At 67.2% G+C, this 15,584-nt stretch overlaps 1 protein-coding gene across 10 annotated transcripts in view; it reads left to right on the top strand.

The window, feature by feature from the left end:
• DYSF (dysferlin) overlaps window positions 1–15,584 on the top strand; it is a 312,032-nt gene that overhangs the window by 8,543 nt on the left and 287,905 nt on the right. For 2 of the 10 annotated variants that reach the window (XM_043512846.1, XM_043512845.1), the window contains exon 1: window positions 12,384–12,578. The exons of 6 other annotated variants lie outside the window; for them this stretch is intronic. In XM_043512846.1, the coding sequence (XP_043368781.1) occupies window positions 12,485–12,578 (94 nt within the window). In that variant the 5' untranslated portion in view covers window positions 12,384–12,484. Of the gene's footprint in view, window positions 1–12,383; window positions 12,579–15,584 lie in introns of those variants that run through there. 2 more of the 10 variants (XM_043512842.1, XM_043512843.1) reach the window with 2 other exon arrangements.

Raw genomic sequence — 15,584 nt, 5'->3', positions numbered from 1 at the left:
TAAGTAGCCCCTGGCCAACCAGACCCGTTGCTAGCCAGGGAGGCGGGGAAGTAGCCGCGGGCCGGCCAGACCCGTTGCTAGCCAGGGAGGGGGGGAAGTAGCCCCTGGCCAGGCAGACCCGTTGCTAGCAAGGGAGGCGGGGAAGTAGCCGCGGGCCGGCCGGACCCGTTGCTAGCCAGGGAGGCGGGGAAGTAGCCGCGGGCCGGCCGGACCCGTTGCTAGCCAGGGAGGCGGGGAAGTAGCCGCGGGCAGGCCAGACCCGTTGATAGCCAGGGAGGCGGGGAAGTAGCCGCGGGCCGGCAGGACCCGTTGCTAGCTAGGGAGGCGGGGAAGTAGCCCCTGGCCAGCCAGACCTGTTGCTAGCCAGGGAGGCGGGGAAGTAGCCACTGGTTAACTAGACCTGTTGCTAGCCAGGGAGGCGGGGAAGTAGCCGTGGGCCGGCCGGACCCGTTGCTAGCCAGGGAGGCGGGGAAGTAGCCACTGGCCAGCCAGACCCATTGCTAGCCAGGGAGGCGGGGAGGTAGCCGCGGGCCAGCCGGACCCGTTGCTAGCCAGGGAGGCGGGGAAGTCGCCACTCGCCAGCCAGACCTGTTGCTAGCCAGGGAGGCGGGAAAGTAGCCGCGGGCCGGTCAAACCCGTTGCTAGCCAGGGAGGCGGGGAAGTAGCCACTGGTTAGCCAGACCCATTGCTAGCCAGGAAGGCGGGGAAGTAGCCCCTGGCCAGCCAGACCCGTGGCTAGCCAGGGAGGCGGGGAAGTAGCCACTGGTTAGCCAGACCCGTTGCTAGCCAGGGAGGCGGGGAAGTAGCCGCGGGCCGGCCAGACCCATTGCTAGCCAGGGAAGCGAGGCAGTAGCCCCTGGCCAGCCAGAGCCGTTGCTAGCCAGGGAGGCGGGGAAGTAGCCCCTGGCCAGCCAGACCCGTTGCTAGCCAGGGAGGCGGGGAAGTAGCCGTGGGCCGGCCAGAGCTGTTGCTAGCCAGGGAGGCGGGGAAGTAGCCACGGGCCGGCCAGACCCGTTGGTAGCCAGGGAAGCGAGGAAGTAGCCCCTGGCCAGCCAGAGCCGTTGCTAGCCAGGGAGGCGGGGAAGTAGCCGTGGGTCGGCCAGAGCTGTTGCTAGCCAGGGAGGCGGGGAAGTAGCCCCTGGCCAGCCAGACCCGTTTCTAGCCAGGGAGACGGGGAAGTAGCCGCGGGCCGGCCAGACCCGTTGCTAGCCAAGGAGGCGGGGAAGTAGCCGCGGGCCGGCCAGACCCGTTGCTAGTCAGGGAGGTGGGGAAGTAGCCGCGGGCCGGCCAGACCCGTTGCTAGTCAGGGAGGCGGGGAAGTAGCCACTGGCCAGCCAGACCCGTTGCTAGCCAGGGAGGCGGGGAAGTAGCCGCGGGCCGGCTGGACCCGTTGCTAGCCAGGGAGGCGGGGAAGTAGCCACTGGTCAGGCAGACCCGTTGCTAGCAAGGGAGGCGGGGAAGTAGCCGCGGGCCGGCCGGACCCGTTGCTAGCCAGGGAGGCGGGGAAGTAGCCGCGGGCCGGACGGACCCGTTGCTAGCCAGGGAGGCGGGGAAGTAGCCGCGGGCCGGCAGGACCCGTTGATAGCCAGGGAGGCGGGGAAGTAGCCACTGGCCAGCCAGACCTGTTGCTAGCCAGGGAGCCGGGGAAGTAGCCACTGGTTAACTAGACCTGTTGCTAGCCAGGGAGGCGGGGAAGTAGCCACGGGCCGGCCGGACCCGTTGCTAGCCAGGGAGGCAGGGAAGTAGCCCCTGGCCAGCCAGACCCGTTGCTAGCCAGGGAGGCGGGGAAGTAGCCCCTGGGCAGCCAGAGCCGTTGCTAGCCAGGGAGGCGGGGAAGTAGCCACTGGCCAGCCAGACCCGTTGCTAGCCAGGGAGGCGGGGAAGTAGCCCCTGGCCAACCAGACCCGTTGCTAGCCAGGGAGGTGGGGAAGTAGCCGCGGGCCGGCCAGACCCGTTGCTAGCCAGGGAAGCGAGGAAGTAGCCCCTGGCCAGCCAGAGCCGTTTCTAGCCAGGGAGGCGGGGAAGTAGCTACTGGCCAGGCAGACCCGTTGCTAGCCAGGGAGGCGGGGAAGTAGCCGCGGGCCGGCCAGACCGGTTGCTAGCCAGGGAGGCGGGGAAGTAGCCCGGGCCGGCCGGACCCGTTGCTAACCAGGGAGGCGGGGAAGTAGCCGCGGGCCGGCCGGACCCGTTGCTAGCCAGGGAGACGGGGAAGTATCCACTGGCCGGCCGGACCCGTTGCTAGCCAGGGAGGCGGGGAAGTAGCCCCTGACCAACCAGAGCCGTTGCTAGCCAGGGAGGCGGGCAAGTAGCCCCTGGCCAGCCAGACCTGTTGCTAGCCAGGGAGGCGGGGAAGTAGCTGCGGGCCGGCCAGACCCATTGCTAGCCAGGGAGGCGGGGAAGTAGCCACTGGCCAGCCAGACCCGTTGCTAGCCAGGGAGGCGGGGAAGTAGCCCCTGGCCAGCCAGAGCCGTTGCTAGCCAGGGAGGCGGGCAAGTAGCCCCTGGCCAACCAGACCTGTTGCTAGCCAGGGAGGCGGGGAAGTAGCCGCGGCCCGGCCAGACCAGTTGCTAGCCAGGGATGCGGGGAAGTAGCCACTGGCCAGCCAGACCCGTTGCTATCCAGGGAGGCGGGGAAGTAGCCGCGGGCCGGCCGGACTCGTTGCTAGTCAGGGAGGCGGGGAAGTAGCCACTGGCCAGCCAGACCCGTTGCTAGCCAGGAAGGCAGGGAAGTAGCCACTGGTTAGCCAGACCAGTTGCTAGCCAGGGAGGCGGGGAAGTAGCCGCGGGCCGGCCGGACCCGTTGCTAGCCAGGGACGCGGGGAAGTAGCCCCTGGGCAGCCAGACCCGTTGCTAGCCAGGGAGGCGTGGAAGTAGCCCCTAGGCAGCCAGAGCCGTTGCTAGCCAGGGAAGCGGGTAAGTAGCCGCGGGCCGGCCAGACCGGTTGCTAGCCAGGGAGGCGGAGAAGTAGCCGCGGGCCGGCCGGACCCGTAGCTAGCCAGGGAGGAGGGGAAGTAGCCGCCGGCCGGCCGGACCCGTTGATAGCCAGGGAGACGGGGAAGTAGCCACTGGCCGGCCGGACCTGTTGATAGCCAGGGAGGCGGGGAAGTAGCCCCTGGCCAGCTAGAGCCCTTGCTAGCCAGTGAGGCGGGGAAGTAGCTGCGGGCCGGCCAGACCCGTTGCTAGCCAGGGAGGCGGGGAAGTAGCCCCTGGCCAGTCAGAGCCGTTGCTAGCCAGGGAGGAGGGGAAGTAGCCACTGGCCAGCCAGTCCCGTTGCTAGCCAGGGAGGCGGGGAAGTAGCCCCTGGCCAGCCAGAGCCGTTGCTAGCCAGGGAGGCGGGCAAGTAGCCCCTGGCCAGCCAGATCTGTTGCTAGCCAGGGAGGCGGGGAAGTAGCCGCGGCCCGGCCAGACCAGTTGCTAGCCAGGGAGGCGGGGAAGTAGCCGCGGGCCAGCCAGACCCGTTGCTAGCCAGGGATGCGGGGAAGTAGCCGCGGGCCGGCCGGACCCGTTGCTAGCCAGGGAGGTGGGGAAGTAGCCGCGGCCCGGCAAGACCAGTTGCTAGCCAGGGAGGCGGGGAAGTAGCCGCGGCCCGGCCAGACCAGTTGCTAGCCAGGTAGGCGGGGAAGTAGCCGCGGGCCAGCCAGACCCGTTGCTAGCCAGGGAGGCTGGGAAGTAGCCGCGGGCCGGCCGGACCCGTTGCTAGCCAGGGAGGCGGGGAAGTAGCCGCGGGCCAGCCGGACCCATTGCTAGCCAGGGAGGCTGGGAAGTAGCCGTGGGCCGGCCGGATCCGTTGCTAGCCAGGGAGACGGGGAAGTAGCCCCTTGCCAGCCAGAGCCGTTGCTAGCCAGGGAGGTGGGGAAGTAGCCGCGGGCCGGCCGGACCCGTTGCTAGCCAGGGAGGCGGGGAAGTAGCCCCTGTCCAGCCAGACCTGTTGCTAGCCAGGGAGGCGGGGAAGTAGCCGCGGGCCGGCCGGACCCGTTGTTAGCCAGGGAGGCGGGGAAGTAGCCGCGGGCCATCCAGACCCGTTGCTAGCCAGGGAGGCGGGGAAGTAGCCGTGGGCCGGCCGGACCCGTTGCTAGCCAGGGAGGTGGGGAAGTAGCCCCTGGCCAGCCAGACCTGTTGCTAGCCAGGGAGGCGGGGAAGTAGCCGCGGCCCGGCCAGACTGCTTGCTAGCCAGGGAGGCGGGGAAGTAGCCACTGGCCAGCCAGACCCGTTGCTAGCCAAGGAGGCGGGGAAGTAGCCGCGGGCCGGCTGGACCCGTTGCTAGCCAGGGAGGCGGGGAAGTAGCCGCGGGCCGGCCGGACCCGTTGCTAGCCAGGGAGGCGGGGAAGTAGCTGCGGGCCGGCCGGACCCGTTGCTAGCCAGGGAGGCGGGGAAGTAGCAGTGGGCCGGCCGGACCCGGTGCCAGGGAGGCGGGGAAGTAGCCGCGGGCCGGCCGGACCCGTTGCTAGCCAGGGAGGCGGGGAAGTAGCCACTGGCCGGCCGGACCCGTTGCTAGCCAGGGAGGCGGGGAAGTAGCTATTGGCCGGCCGGACCCGTTGCTAGCCAGGAAGGCAGGGAAGTAGCCACTGGTTAGCCAGACCAGTTGCTAGCCAGGGAGGCGGGGAAGTAGCCGCGGGCCGGCCGGACCCGTTGCTAGCCAGGGAGGCGGGGAAGTAGCCCCTAGGCAGCCAGAGCCGTTGCTAGCTAGGGAGGCGGGGAAGTAGCCCCTGGCCAGTCAGATCCGTTGCTAGCCAGGGAAGCGGGGAAGTAGCCGCGGGCCGGCCAGACCGGTTGCTAGCCAGGGAGGCGGAGAAGTAGCCACGGGCCGGCCGGACCCGTAGCTAGCCAGGGAGGCGGGGAAGTAGCCGCTGGCCGGCCGGACCCGTTGCTAGCCAGGGAGGCGGGGAAGTAGCCACTGGCCGGCCGGACCTCTTGCTAGCCAGGGAGGCGGGGAAGTAGCCCCTGGCCAGCCAGAGCCCTTGCTAGCCAGTGAGGCGGGGAAGTAGCTGCGGGCCGGCCAGACCCGTTGCTAGCCAGGGAGGCGGGGAAGTAGCCCCTGGCCAGTCAGAGCCGTTGCTAGCCAGGGAGGCGGGGAAGTAGCCACTGGCCAGCCAGACCCGTTGCTAGCCAGGGAGGCGGGGAAGTAGCCCCTGGCCAGCCAGAGCCGTTGCTAGCCAGGGAGGCGGGCAAGTAGCCCCTGGCCAGCCAGACCTGTTGCTAGCCAGGGAGGCGGGGAAGTAGCCGCGGCCCGGCCAGACCAGTTGCTAGCCAGGGAGACGGGGAAGTAGCCGCGGGCCGGCCGGACCCGTTGTTAGCCAGGGAGGCGGGGAAGTAGCCGCGGGCCAGCCAGACCCGTTGCTAGCCAGGGAGGCGGGGAAGTAGCCGCGGGCCGGCCGGACCCGTTGCTAGCCAGGGAGGTGGGGGAGTAGCCGCGGCCCGGCCAGACCAGTTGCTAGCCAGGGAGGCGGGGAAGTAGCCGCGGCCCGGCCAGACCAGTTGCTAGCCAGGTAGGCGGGGAAGTAGCCGCGGGCCAGCCAGACCCGTTGCTAGCCAGGGAGGCTGGGAAGTAGCCGCGGGCCGGCCGGACCCGTTGCTAGCCAGGGAGGCGGGGAAGTAGCCGCGGGCCAGCCGGACCCGTTGCTAGCCAGGGAGACGGGGAAGTAGCCCCTTGCCAGCCAGAGCCGTTGCTAGCCAGGGAGGTGGGGAAGTAGCCGCGGGCCGGCCGGACCCGTTGCTAGCCAGGGAGGCGGGGAAGTAGCCCCTGTCCAGCCAGACCTGTTGCTAGCCAGGGATGCGGGGAAGTAACCGCGGGCCGGCCGGACCCGTTGTTAGCCAGGGAGGCGGGGAAGTAGCCGCGGGCCATCCAGACCCGTTGCTAGCCAGGGAGGCGGGGAAGTAGCCGTGGGCCGGCCGGACCCGTTGCTAGCCAGGGAGGTGGGGAAGTAGCCCCTGGCCAGCCAGACCTGTTGCTAGCCAGGGAGGCGGGGAAGTAGCCGCGGCCCGGCCAGACTGCTTGCTAGCCAGGGAGGCGGGGAAGTAGCCACTGGCCAGCCAGACCCGTTGCTAGCCAAGGAGCTGGGGGAGTAGCCGCGGGCCGGCGGGACCCGTTGCTAGCCAGGGAGGCGGGGAAGTAGCCGCGGGCCGGCCGGACCCGTTGCTAGCCAGGGAGGCGGGGAAGTAGCCGCGGGCCGGCCGGACCCGTTGCTAGCCAGGGAGGCGGGGAAGTAGCCGCGGGCCGGCCGGACCCGTTGCTAGCCAGGGAGGCGGGGAAGTAGCAGCGGGCCGGCCGGACCCGGTGCCAGGGAGGCGGGGAAGTAGCCGCGGGCCGGCCGGACCCGTTGCTAGCCAGGGAGGCGGGGAAGTAGCCACTGGCCGGCCGGACCCGTTGCTAGCCAGGGAGGCGGGGAAGTAGCTATTCGGCGGCCGGACCCGTTGCTAGCCAGGGAGGCGGGGAAGTAGCCCCTGGCCGGCCGGACCCGTTGCTAGCCAGGGAGGCAGGGAAGTAGCCGCGGGCCAGCCAGACCCCTTGTTAGCCAGGGAGGCGGGGAAGTAGCCGCGGGCCAACCAGACCCATTGCTAGCCAGGGAGGCGGGGAAGTAGCCGCGGGCCGGCCGGACCCGTTGCTAGCTAGGGAGGCGGGGAAGTAGCCGTGGGCCAGCCAGACCCGTTGCTAGCCAGGGAGGCGGGGAAGTAGCCATTGGCCGGCCGGACCCGTTGCTAGCCAGGGAGGCGGGGAAGTAGCCACTGGCCGGCCGGACCCGTTGCTAGCCAGGGAGGCGGGGAAGTAGCCACTGGCCGGCCGGACCCGTTGCTAGCCAGGGAGGCGGGGAAGTAGCTATTGGCCGGCCGGACCCGTTGCTAGCCAGGGAGGCGGGGAAGTAGCCCCTGGCCGGCCGGACCCGTTGCTAGCCAGGGAGGCGGGGAAGTAGCCGCGGGCCAGCCAGACCCCTTGCTAGCCAGGGAGGCGGGGAAGTAGCCGCGGGCCAGCCAGACCCATTGCTAGCCAGGGAGGCGGGGAAGTAGCCGCGGGCCGGCCGGACCCGTTGCTAGCTAGGGAGGCGGGGAAGTAGCCGCGGGCCAGCCAGACCCGTTGCTAGCCAGGGAGGCGGGGAAGTAGCCACTGGCCGGCCGGACCCGTTGCTAGCCAGGGAGGCGGGGAAGTAGCCGCGGGCCAGCCAGACCCGTTGCTAGCCAGGGAGGCGGGGAAGTAGCCGCGGGCCGGCCGGACCCGTTGCTAGCCAGGGAGGCGGGGAAGTAGCCGCGGGCCAGCCAGACCCGTTGCTAGCCAGGGAGGCGGGGAAGTAGCCGCGGGCCGGCCAGACCCGTTGCTAGCCAGGGAGGCGGGGAAGTAGCCGCGGGCCGGCCGGACCCGTTGCTAGCCAGGGAGGCGGGGAAGTAGCCGCGGGCCGGCCGGACCCGTTGCTAGCCAGGGAGACGGGGAAGTAGCCACTGGCCGGCCGGACCCGTTGCTAGCCAGGGAGGCGGGGAAGTAGCCCCTGGCCAGCCAGAGCCGTTGCTAGCCAGTGAGGCGGGGAAGTAGCTGCGGGCCGGCCAGACCTGTTGCTAGCCAGGGAGGCGGGGAAGTAGCCATTGGCCGGCCGGACCCGTTGCTAGCCAGGGAGGCGGGGAAGTAGCCCCTGGCCAGCCAGAGCCGTTGCTAGCCAGGGAGGCGGGGAAGTAGCCCCTGGCGAGCCAGAGCCATTGCTAGCCAGGGAGGCGGGGAAGTAGCCGCGGGCCGGCTGGACCCGTTGCTAGCCAGGGAGGCGGGGAAGTAGCCGCGGCCCGGCCAGACTGGTTGCTAGCCAGGGAGGCGGGGAAGTAGCCACTGGCCAGCCAGACCCGTTGCTAGCCAGGGAGGCGGGGAAGTAGCCGCGGGCCGGCCGGACCCGTTGCTAGCCAGGGAGGTGGGGAAGTAGCCCCTGGCCAGCCAGACCTTTTGCTATCCAGGGAGGCGGGGTAGTAGCCGCGGCCCGGCCAGACTGGTTGCTAGCCAGGGAGGCGGGGAAGTAGCCCCTGGCCAGCCAGACCGGTTGCTAGCCAGGGAGGCGGGGAAGTAGCCGCGGGCCGGCCGGACCCGTTGCTAGCCAGGGAGGCGGGGAAGTAGCCGCGGGCCGGCCAGAGCTGTTGCTAGCCAGGGAGGCGGGGAAATAGCCGCGGGCCAGCCGGACCCGGTGCCCGGGAGGCGGGGAAGTAGCCGGGGGCCGGCCGGACCCGTTGTTAGCCAGGGAGGCGGGGACGTAGCCCCTGGCCGGCCGGACCCGTTGCTAGCCAGGGAGGCGGGGAAGTAGCCGCGGGCTAGCCAGACCCCTTGCTAGCCAGGGAGGCGGGGAAGTAGCCGCGGGCCAGCCAGACCCATTGCTAGCCAGGGAGGCGGGGAAGTAGCCGCGGGGCGGCCGGACCCGTTGCTAGGCAGGGAGACGGGGAAGTAGCCGCGGGCCAGCCAGACCCGTTGCTAGCCAGGGAGGCGGGGAAGTAGCCACTGGCCGGCCGGACCCGTTGCTAGCCAGGGAGGCGGGGAAGTAGCCGCGGGCCAGCCAGACCCGTTGCTAGCCAGGGAGGCGGGGAAGTAGCCGCGGGCCGGCCGGACCCGTTGCTAGCCAGGGAGGTGGGGAAATAGCCGCGGGCCAGCCAGACCCATTGCTAGCCAGGGAGGCGGGGAAGTAGCCACGGGCCGGCCAGACCGGTTGCTAGCCAGGGAGGCGGGGAAGTAGCCGCGGGCCGGCCGGACCCGTTGCTAGCCAGGGAGGCGGGGAAGTAGCCGCGGGCTGGCCGGACCCGTTGCTAGCCAGGGAGACGGGGAAGTAGCCCCTGGCCAGCCAGAGCCGTTGCTAGCCAGGGAGGCGGGGAAGTAGCCGCGGGCCTGCCAGACCCGTTGCTAGCCAGGGAGGCGGGGAAGTAGCCGCGGGCCGGCCAGACCTGTTGCTAGCCAGGGAGGCGGGGAAGTAGCCGCGGGCCGGCCGGACCCGTTGCTAGCCAGGGAGGCGGGGAAGTAGCCGCGGGCCGGCCGGACCCGTTGCTAGCCAGGGAGACGGGGAAGTAGCCACTGGCCGGCCGGACCCGTTGCTAGCCAGGGAGGCGGGGAAGTAGCCCCTGGCCAGCCAGAGCCGTTGCTAGCCAGTGAGGCGGGGAAGTAGCTGCGGGCCGGCCAGACCTGTTGCTAGCCAGGGAGGCGGGGAAGTAGCCATTGGCCGGCCGGACCCGTTGCTAGCCAGGGAGGCGGGGAAGTAGCCCCTGGCCAGCCAGAGCCGTTGCTAGCCAGGGAGGCGGGGAAGTAGCCTCTGGCGAGCCAGAGCCATTGCTAGCCAGGGAGGCGGGGAAGTAGCCGCGGGCCGGCTGGACCCGTTGCTAGCCAGGGAGGCGGGGAAGTAGCCGCGGCCCGGCCAGACTGGTTGCTAGCCAGGGAGGCGGGGAAGTAGCCACTGGCCAGCCAGACCCGTTGCTAGCCAGGGAGGCGGGGAAGTAGCCGCGGGCCGGCCGGACCCGTTGCTAGCCAGGGAGGTGGGGAAGTAGCCCCTGGCCAGCCAGACCTTTTGCTAGCCAGGGAGGCGGGGTAGTAGCCGCGGCCCGGCCAGACTGGTTGCTAGCCAGGGAGGCGGGGAAGTAGCCCCTGGCCAGCCAGACCGGTTGCTAGCCAAGGAGGCGGGGAAGTAGCCCCTGGCCAGCCAGACCCGTTGCTAGCCAGGGAGGCGGGGAAGTAGCCGCGGGCCGGCCAGAGCTGTTGCTAGCCAGGGAGGCGGGGAAATAGCCGCGGGCCAGCCGGACCCGGTGCCCGGGAGGCGGGGAAGTAGCCGGGGGCCGGCCGGACCCGTTGTTAGCCAGGGAGGCGGGGACGTAGCCCCTGGCCGGCCGGACCCGTTGCTAGCCAGGGAGGCGGGGAAGTAGCCGCGGGCTAGCCAGACCCCTTGCTAGCCAGGGAGGCGGGGAAGTAGCCGCGGGCCAGCCAGACCCATTGCTAGCCAGGGAGGCGGGGAAGTAGCCGCGGGCCGGCCGGACCCGTTGCTAGCTAGGGAGGCGGGGAAGTAGCCGCGGGCCAGCCAGACCCGTTGCTAGCCAGGGAGGCGGGGAAGTAGCCACTGGCCGGCCGGACCCGTTGCTAGCCAGGGAGGCGGGGAAGTAGCCGCGGGCCAGCCAGACCCGTTGCTAGCCAGGGAGGCGGGGAAGTAGCCGCGGGCCGGCCGGACCCGTTGCTAGCCAGGGAGGCGGGGAAGTAGCCGCGGGCCTGCCAGACCCGTTGCTAGCCAGGGAGGCGGGGAAGTAGCCGCGGGCCGGCCAGACCTGTTGCTAGCCAGGGAGGCGGGGAAGTAGCCGCGGGCCGGCCGGACCCGTTGCTAGCCAGGGAGGCGGGGAAGTAGCCGCGGGCCGGCCGGACCCGTTGCTAGCCAGGGAGACGGGGAAGTAGCCACTGGCCGGCCGGACCCGTTGCTAGCCAGGGAGGCGGGGAAGTAGCCCCTGGCCAGCCAGAGCCGTTGCTAGCCAGGGAGGCGGGGAAGTAGCTGCGGGCCGGCCAGACCTGTTGCTAGCCAGGGAGGCGGGGAAGTAGCCATTGGCCGGCCGGACCCGTTGCTAGCCAGGGAGGCGGGGAAGTAGCCCCTGGCCAGCCAGAGCCGTTGCTAGCCAGGGAGGCGGGGAAGTAGCCCCTGGCGAGCCAGAGCCATTGCTAGCCAGGGAGGCGGGGAAGTAGCCGCGGGCCGGCTGGACCCGTTGCTAGCCAGGGAGGCGGGGAAGTATCCGCGGCCCGGCCAGACAGGTTGCTAGCCAGGGAGGCGGGGAAGTAGCCACTGGCCAGCCAGACCCGTTGCTAGCCAGGGAGGCGGGGAAGTAGCCGCGGGCCGGCCGGACCCGTTGCTAGCCAGGGAGGTGGGGAAGTAGCCCCTGGCCAGCCAGACCTTTTGCTAGCCAGGGAGGCGGGGTAGTAGCCGCGGCCCGGCCAGACTGGTTGCTAGCCAGGGAGGCGGGGAAGTAGCCCCTGGCCAGCCAGACCGGTTGCTAGCCAGGGAGGCGGGGAAGTAGCCCCTGGCCAGCCAGACCCGTTGCTAGCCAGGGAGGCGGGGAAGTAGCCGCGGGCCGGCCGGACCCGTTGCTAGCCAGGGAGGCGGGGAAGTAGCCGCGGGCCGGCCAGAGCTGTTGCTAGCCAGGGAGGCGGGGAAATAGCCGCGGGCCAGCCGGACCCGGTGCCCGGCAGGCGGGGAAGTAGCCGGGGGCCGGCCGGACCCGTTGTTAGCCAGGGAGGCGGGGACGTAGCCCCTGGCCGGCCGGACCCGTTGCTAGCCAGGGAGGCGGGGAAGTAGCCGCGGGCTAGCCAGACCCCTTGCTAGCCAGGGAGGCGGGGAAGTAGCCGCGGGCCAGCCAGACCCATTGCTAGCCAGGGAGGCGGGGAAGTAGCCGCGGGGCGGCCGGACCCGTTGCTAGGCAGGGAGGCGGGGAAGTAGCCGCGGGCCAGCCAGACCCGTTGCTAGCCAGGGAGGCGGGGAAGTAGCCACTGGCCGGCCGGACCCGTTGCTAGCCAGGGAGGCGGGGAAGTAGCCGCGGGCCAGCCAGATCCGTTGCTAGCCAGGGAGGCGGGGAAGTAGCCGCGGGCCGGCCGGACCCGTTGCTAGCCAGGGAGGTGGGGAAATAGCCGCGGGCCAGCCAGACACGTTGCTAGCCAGGGAGGCGGGGAAGTAGCCGCGGGCCGGCCGGACCCGTTGCTAGCCAGGGAGGCGGGGAAGTAGCCGCGGGCCGGCCGGACCCGTTGCTAGCCAGGGAGGTGGGGAAGTAGCCGCGGTCCGGCCGGACCCGTTGCTAGCCAGGGAGGCGGGGAAGTAGCCGCGGGCCGGCCGGACCCGTTGCTAGCCAGGGAGGCGGGGAAGTAGCCGCGGGCCGGCCGGACCCGTTGCTAGCCAGGGAGGCGGGGAAGTAGCCGCGGGCCGGCCGGACCCGTTGCTAGCCAGGGAGGCGGGGAAGTAGCCGCGGGCCGGCCGGACCCGTTGCTAGCCAGGGAGGCGGGGAAGTAGCCGCGGGCCAGCCAGACACGTTGCTAGCCAGGGAGGCGGGGAAGTTGCTGCGGGCCGGCCGGACCCGTTGCTAGCCAGGGAGGCGGGGAAGTAGCCGTGTGGCCAGCCAGACCCGTTGCTAGCCAGGGAGGCGGGGAAGTAGCCGCGGGCCGGCCGGACCCGTTGCTAGCCAGGGAGGCGGGGAAGTAGCCGCGGGCCGGCCGGACCCGTTGCTAGCCAGGGAGGCGGGGAAGTAGCCCCCGGGCTGGTCCGTGGCGGGCAGCAGGTGTTGCTGAGCCCCGCTCCCAGGGCCCGCCCACGGCTCTCCGCAGCGCCCCCTGCTGGCCCAAGCGGCTGCGTGCGCCCCGCCCTGCGGTGCTGATGTTGCCGGGACCGGCTGCCCGCAGCATCCCGGCCGGCCGCGCCGAGGCGCTCCAGGGGCCGGCGCCGCCGCAGCTCTCCCCGCGCCCCACTCGCTGCCCGCCCGGCCGCGGCGCTCGGTCTCGCAGTCCTGCGCCCCCGGCCGGCGGAGCCATGCTGCGCTGCCGGCTGCACGGAGCCTCCAGCCTCCCCAACCTGGAGAAGCGGGACAAGCAGAGCGACCCGGTGGCCAGCCTGACTTTCCGAGGTGAGGGGGTGCTGGGTCCCCTCCGCTACACGGGGCGTGGGGGGGGACCCGACCCCCATGGCCACTTATAGGGGAGGGGTTTTATTGGGGGGCAGCCAGGGAACACCCCACTCCCCAGCTGTTGCTTTCCCTGGGTGCAGGCTGTTGTTAAATTGCAGCAGCCCTAGGCAGAGATCACCCCTCCCGGGGCGCTGGCAGGGAGACGGGTCTGATCCCGGGGGACACCGGTGTGAATCTGGCGGCCCTGGCTGCAGCCGACGGATCGACTCCGGAGAGACACCGGTCTCTGTGGAGGGGATTCCTGTTTCTACTCCCCTGCTCCCCGATGTTTCCATGCAGCCCCCCAGTGTAGATGCTCTATGCAGATGGAGAGACGACGACGGAGACACATGCCCTGGGTTTTCCTGTTGTTCATTGCCTTGGCGTCTCGGCTCCCAGCACCTTTTCATGTTTTGAAGTCGGTTTATCTTAAATTTGTCAGCCTGGCTGCTCCCATCTCGTGTGCGTCTAGCCCCTGCAGTGCTCCAATACCCAGGCAGTGAGCCTGGATTAAACCCTGATTATTATTGAAATGCCCCCAGGCAGGACCGGAGCTCCATTGTGCAGGGTGCTGAATGAACAAGTAATAATAAGACCTAGCTCTTAGCATCAGGAGAACTCAAATTGCTTTACAAAGGAGGTCAGTATCCTGACCCCCATTTTACAGATGGGAAAACTGAGGCACGGGCAGGTAAAAGGACTTGCCGAAGGTCACCCAGCAGGCTGGTAGAGAAGCCGGGAATAGAACCCAGGTCTCCTCGCCCCCTAGTTCTCTATCCACTAGGTCATGCTGCCAGACTCTCATGGGTGACCCCTTGTGCCCACATAGAGCTCCATGGACTTCAGTTGCAATCTGCATGGGCACAAGGGTTCATCAACATGGATCTGGACCAAAGGGACAGAATCTGGAGAGCTTCCAGTCTAGGAGACACAAGGGGCTGTAGGGGCAGGATACGCACAATGTGTTGATGAACTAGCAGGATTTCACTAGTCATGGGTTTTGTTGCATGCGAGCTGTGGCTTGTGGTTTTATTCGGGTTGGGGGTTTACAATTCCAGAAGCTGATCTACCTGAACCGTTGCTAGCTGGTGGGTGAGGGGTGGTTTATAGAAAAGCCTTTTTGCTACAGGAGTCAAGTGTGTTACTAACTCAGGGCAGTTTTTGCTTGTAGGCGGGGTGTGGGGGAAAAGGTTTTCCCTGTATTGGCAGGGGAGGATGAAGAGTTTCCCAGGTTATGTTGTTAAATGGCCACTTTAATAAAAGCTCAGGGCACTGATGAGGTGATGCCGTCTTCATCAACCCAGGTGAAGAGCTGCCACAAATACAGCTTCCCCCCTGCCCCTGCTGCAGAATAAACATCAAAGGGAAAAGTTATGGGCCAGGTCTGCCGCTGCTGTAGATCAGCTTCATTGAAATCAACAGAGCTCTGGTGATTTATACCAGCTGAGGATCTGGCCCAAGACCTTCCTAATTAGACAGCTGAGGATCGGGCACAAATTCTGTTTTACAGGCTACTTTCTGCATTCTAGTACATGGTGCTCGATACTACCACTAAGGTCGTGGTAGAAATGGAGAGACAGAGATAGGAACCCTGGTCGGTAATAAAAGGTCCCAGTGGATTTTTGCATGCCATGCAGATAAATATGGCATGGCTGTGTATATGTGGGTATGTCTTTGTTCCCACTGCTGTCTGTGGTCTCCAGTGCCCTAATATCTGAGTCCCTAATTAAACAGTAGATGGGTCTTTATTTTTGAAATATATTTAAAGGGGCAACATTTAATTTTGTTTTTAAAGATAAAAAACCACTGGGTGTGGGGAGCTAACAGGTCCCCCATGCTGTTACTGGATCTGCAGATGCAGATCTCTTTGCAAGATCGGGACTCAAATTTGGGTTAAAACAGGCAGAATTTTAGGAACCACCTTTTCATTATTTATCCTGTCTTGCTCTTTCGCATGTCTCTGGACTTGGCAGTTGAAAGAACGTGGTCACTTTCACGTTCATTTCTAGTCAGTTTCCCTTGGGGACTCTCATGCGCCTACCTCTCAAATGTCTCTCCAATCAGTCCCAAAAGTACCTGCCTTCCATGCAGATTTGGTGCCGCTTCGCTTTTCATGGTGGTAATAACTTCCATCAGCAATAAAGAAGCATGAAACTGAGACATAGGCAGAGATTCTGATTTAGGAAAGCATGTAAGGAGTGAGCTTGACTTCTGTGAGGCTTAAGCACATGTATAAAGTTAAGCACTCGCTTAAATGCCTGCTGAACAGGGAGGTTTTCCTGAATGGGGGCCAGTTATTTATGCTCAAGGAAAGATCCCACAGCAATTTCACTTTCCTGAATGAGTAACTTCTGTGTGTCTCTCCTTTTGGGGCTCAGGCAGGCCCTGGCAAGGCTGAGATGTATGCTTGGGCAGTGGCCCAAGGTGGCAATATATTGGGCCCCCATCCTGGGCTCACATATGTAGGCAGAGCAGCTTCAGGTGTGAGGTCTTGAGCCACAGTCTGGCAAAGACTCTCACATGTTGATCTTTATGCCTGGTGAGTAGTTCCACTGAAATCAGTAGGATGCCTTGAAGTGCATAAAAGTTAAGCATGTGGCTTGCAGGGCCAGGGTCTTGGTTTGCAAACATCAGAGGGGAACGTGTAGATTCACTTCCTCCCCAAGCCAGATTTCCCCTAAATTGCTCTCTGAAAAGCAAAACAAACAGCCTATTGAAGTATCTTTGTAAAATTCTTTAAAACAACAACAACAAAAACTAAATTTTGGCCAACCCCTAAGCCTGGCTACCAGGTTCACAAGCCTGGATCGCAACTTTGGGATTTACATGCATTCGGATTCTGTGAATCTGCTTGGAATTACAGTGACCATATATAGTAATAGTGAATGCTGTGTGTGACAAACAGACGGAAGGAGGGGAAGAAAAACCATCAGGCAAACCTTTTGGGAGGCCTTTGGCATTTGAGTC

Source organism: Dermochelys coriacea, chromosome 4 (assembly GCF_009764565.3).
Source record: "Dermochelys coriacea isolate rDerCor1 chromosome 4, rDerCor1.pri.v4, whole genome shotgun sequence".
Classification (NCBI taxonomy): domain Eukaryota; kingdom Metazoa; phylum Chordata; order Testudines; family Dermochelyidae; genus Dermochelys; species Dermochelys coriacea.
Note: the sequence above shows the minus strand (reverse complement) of the source record. Positions and strands in the feature narration are given on the sequence as shown.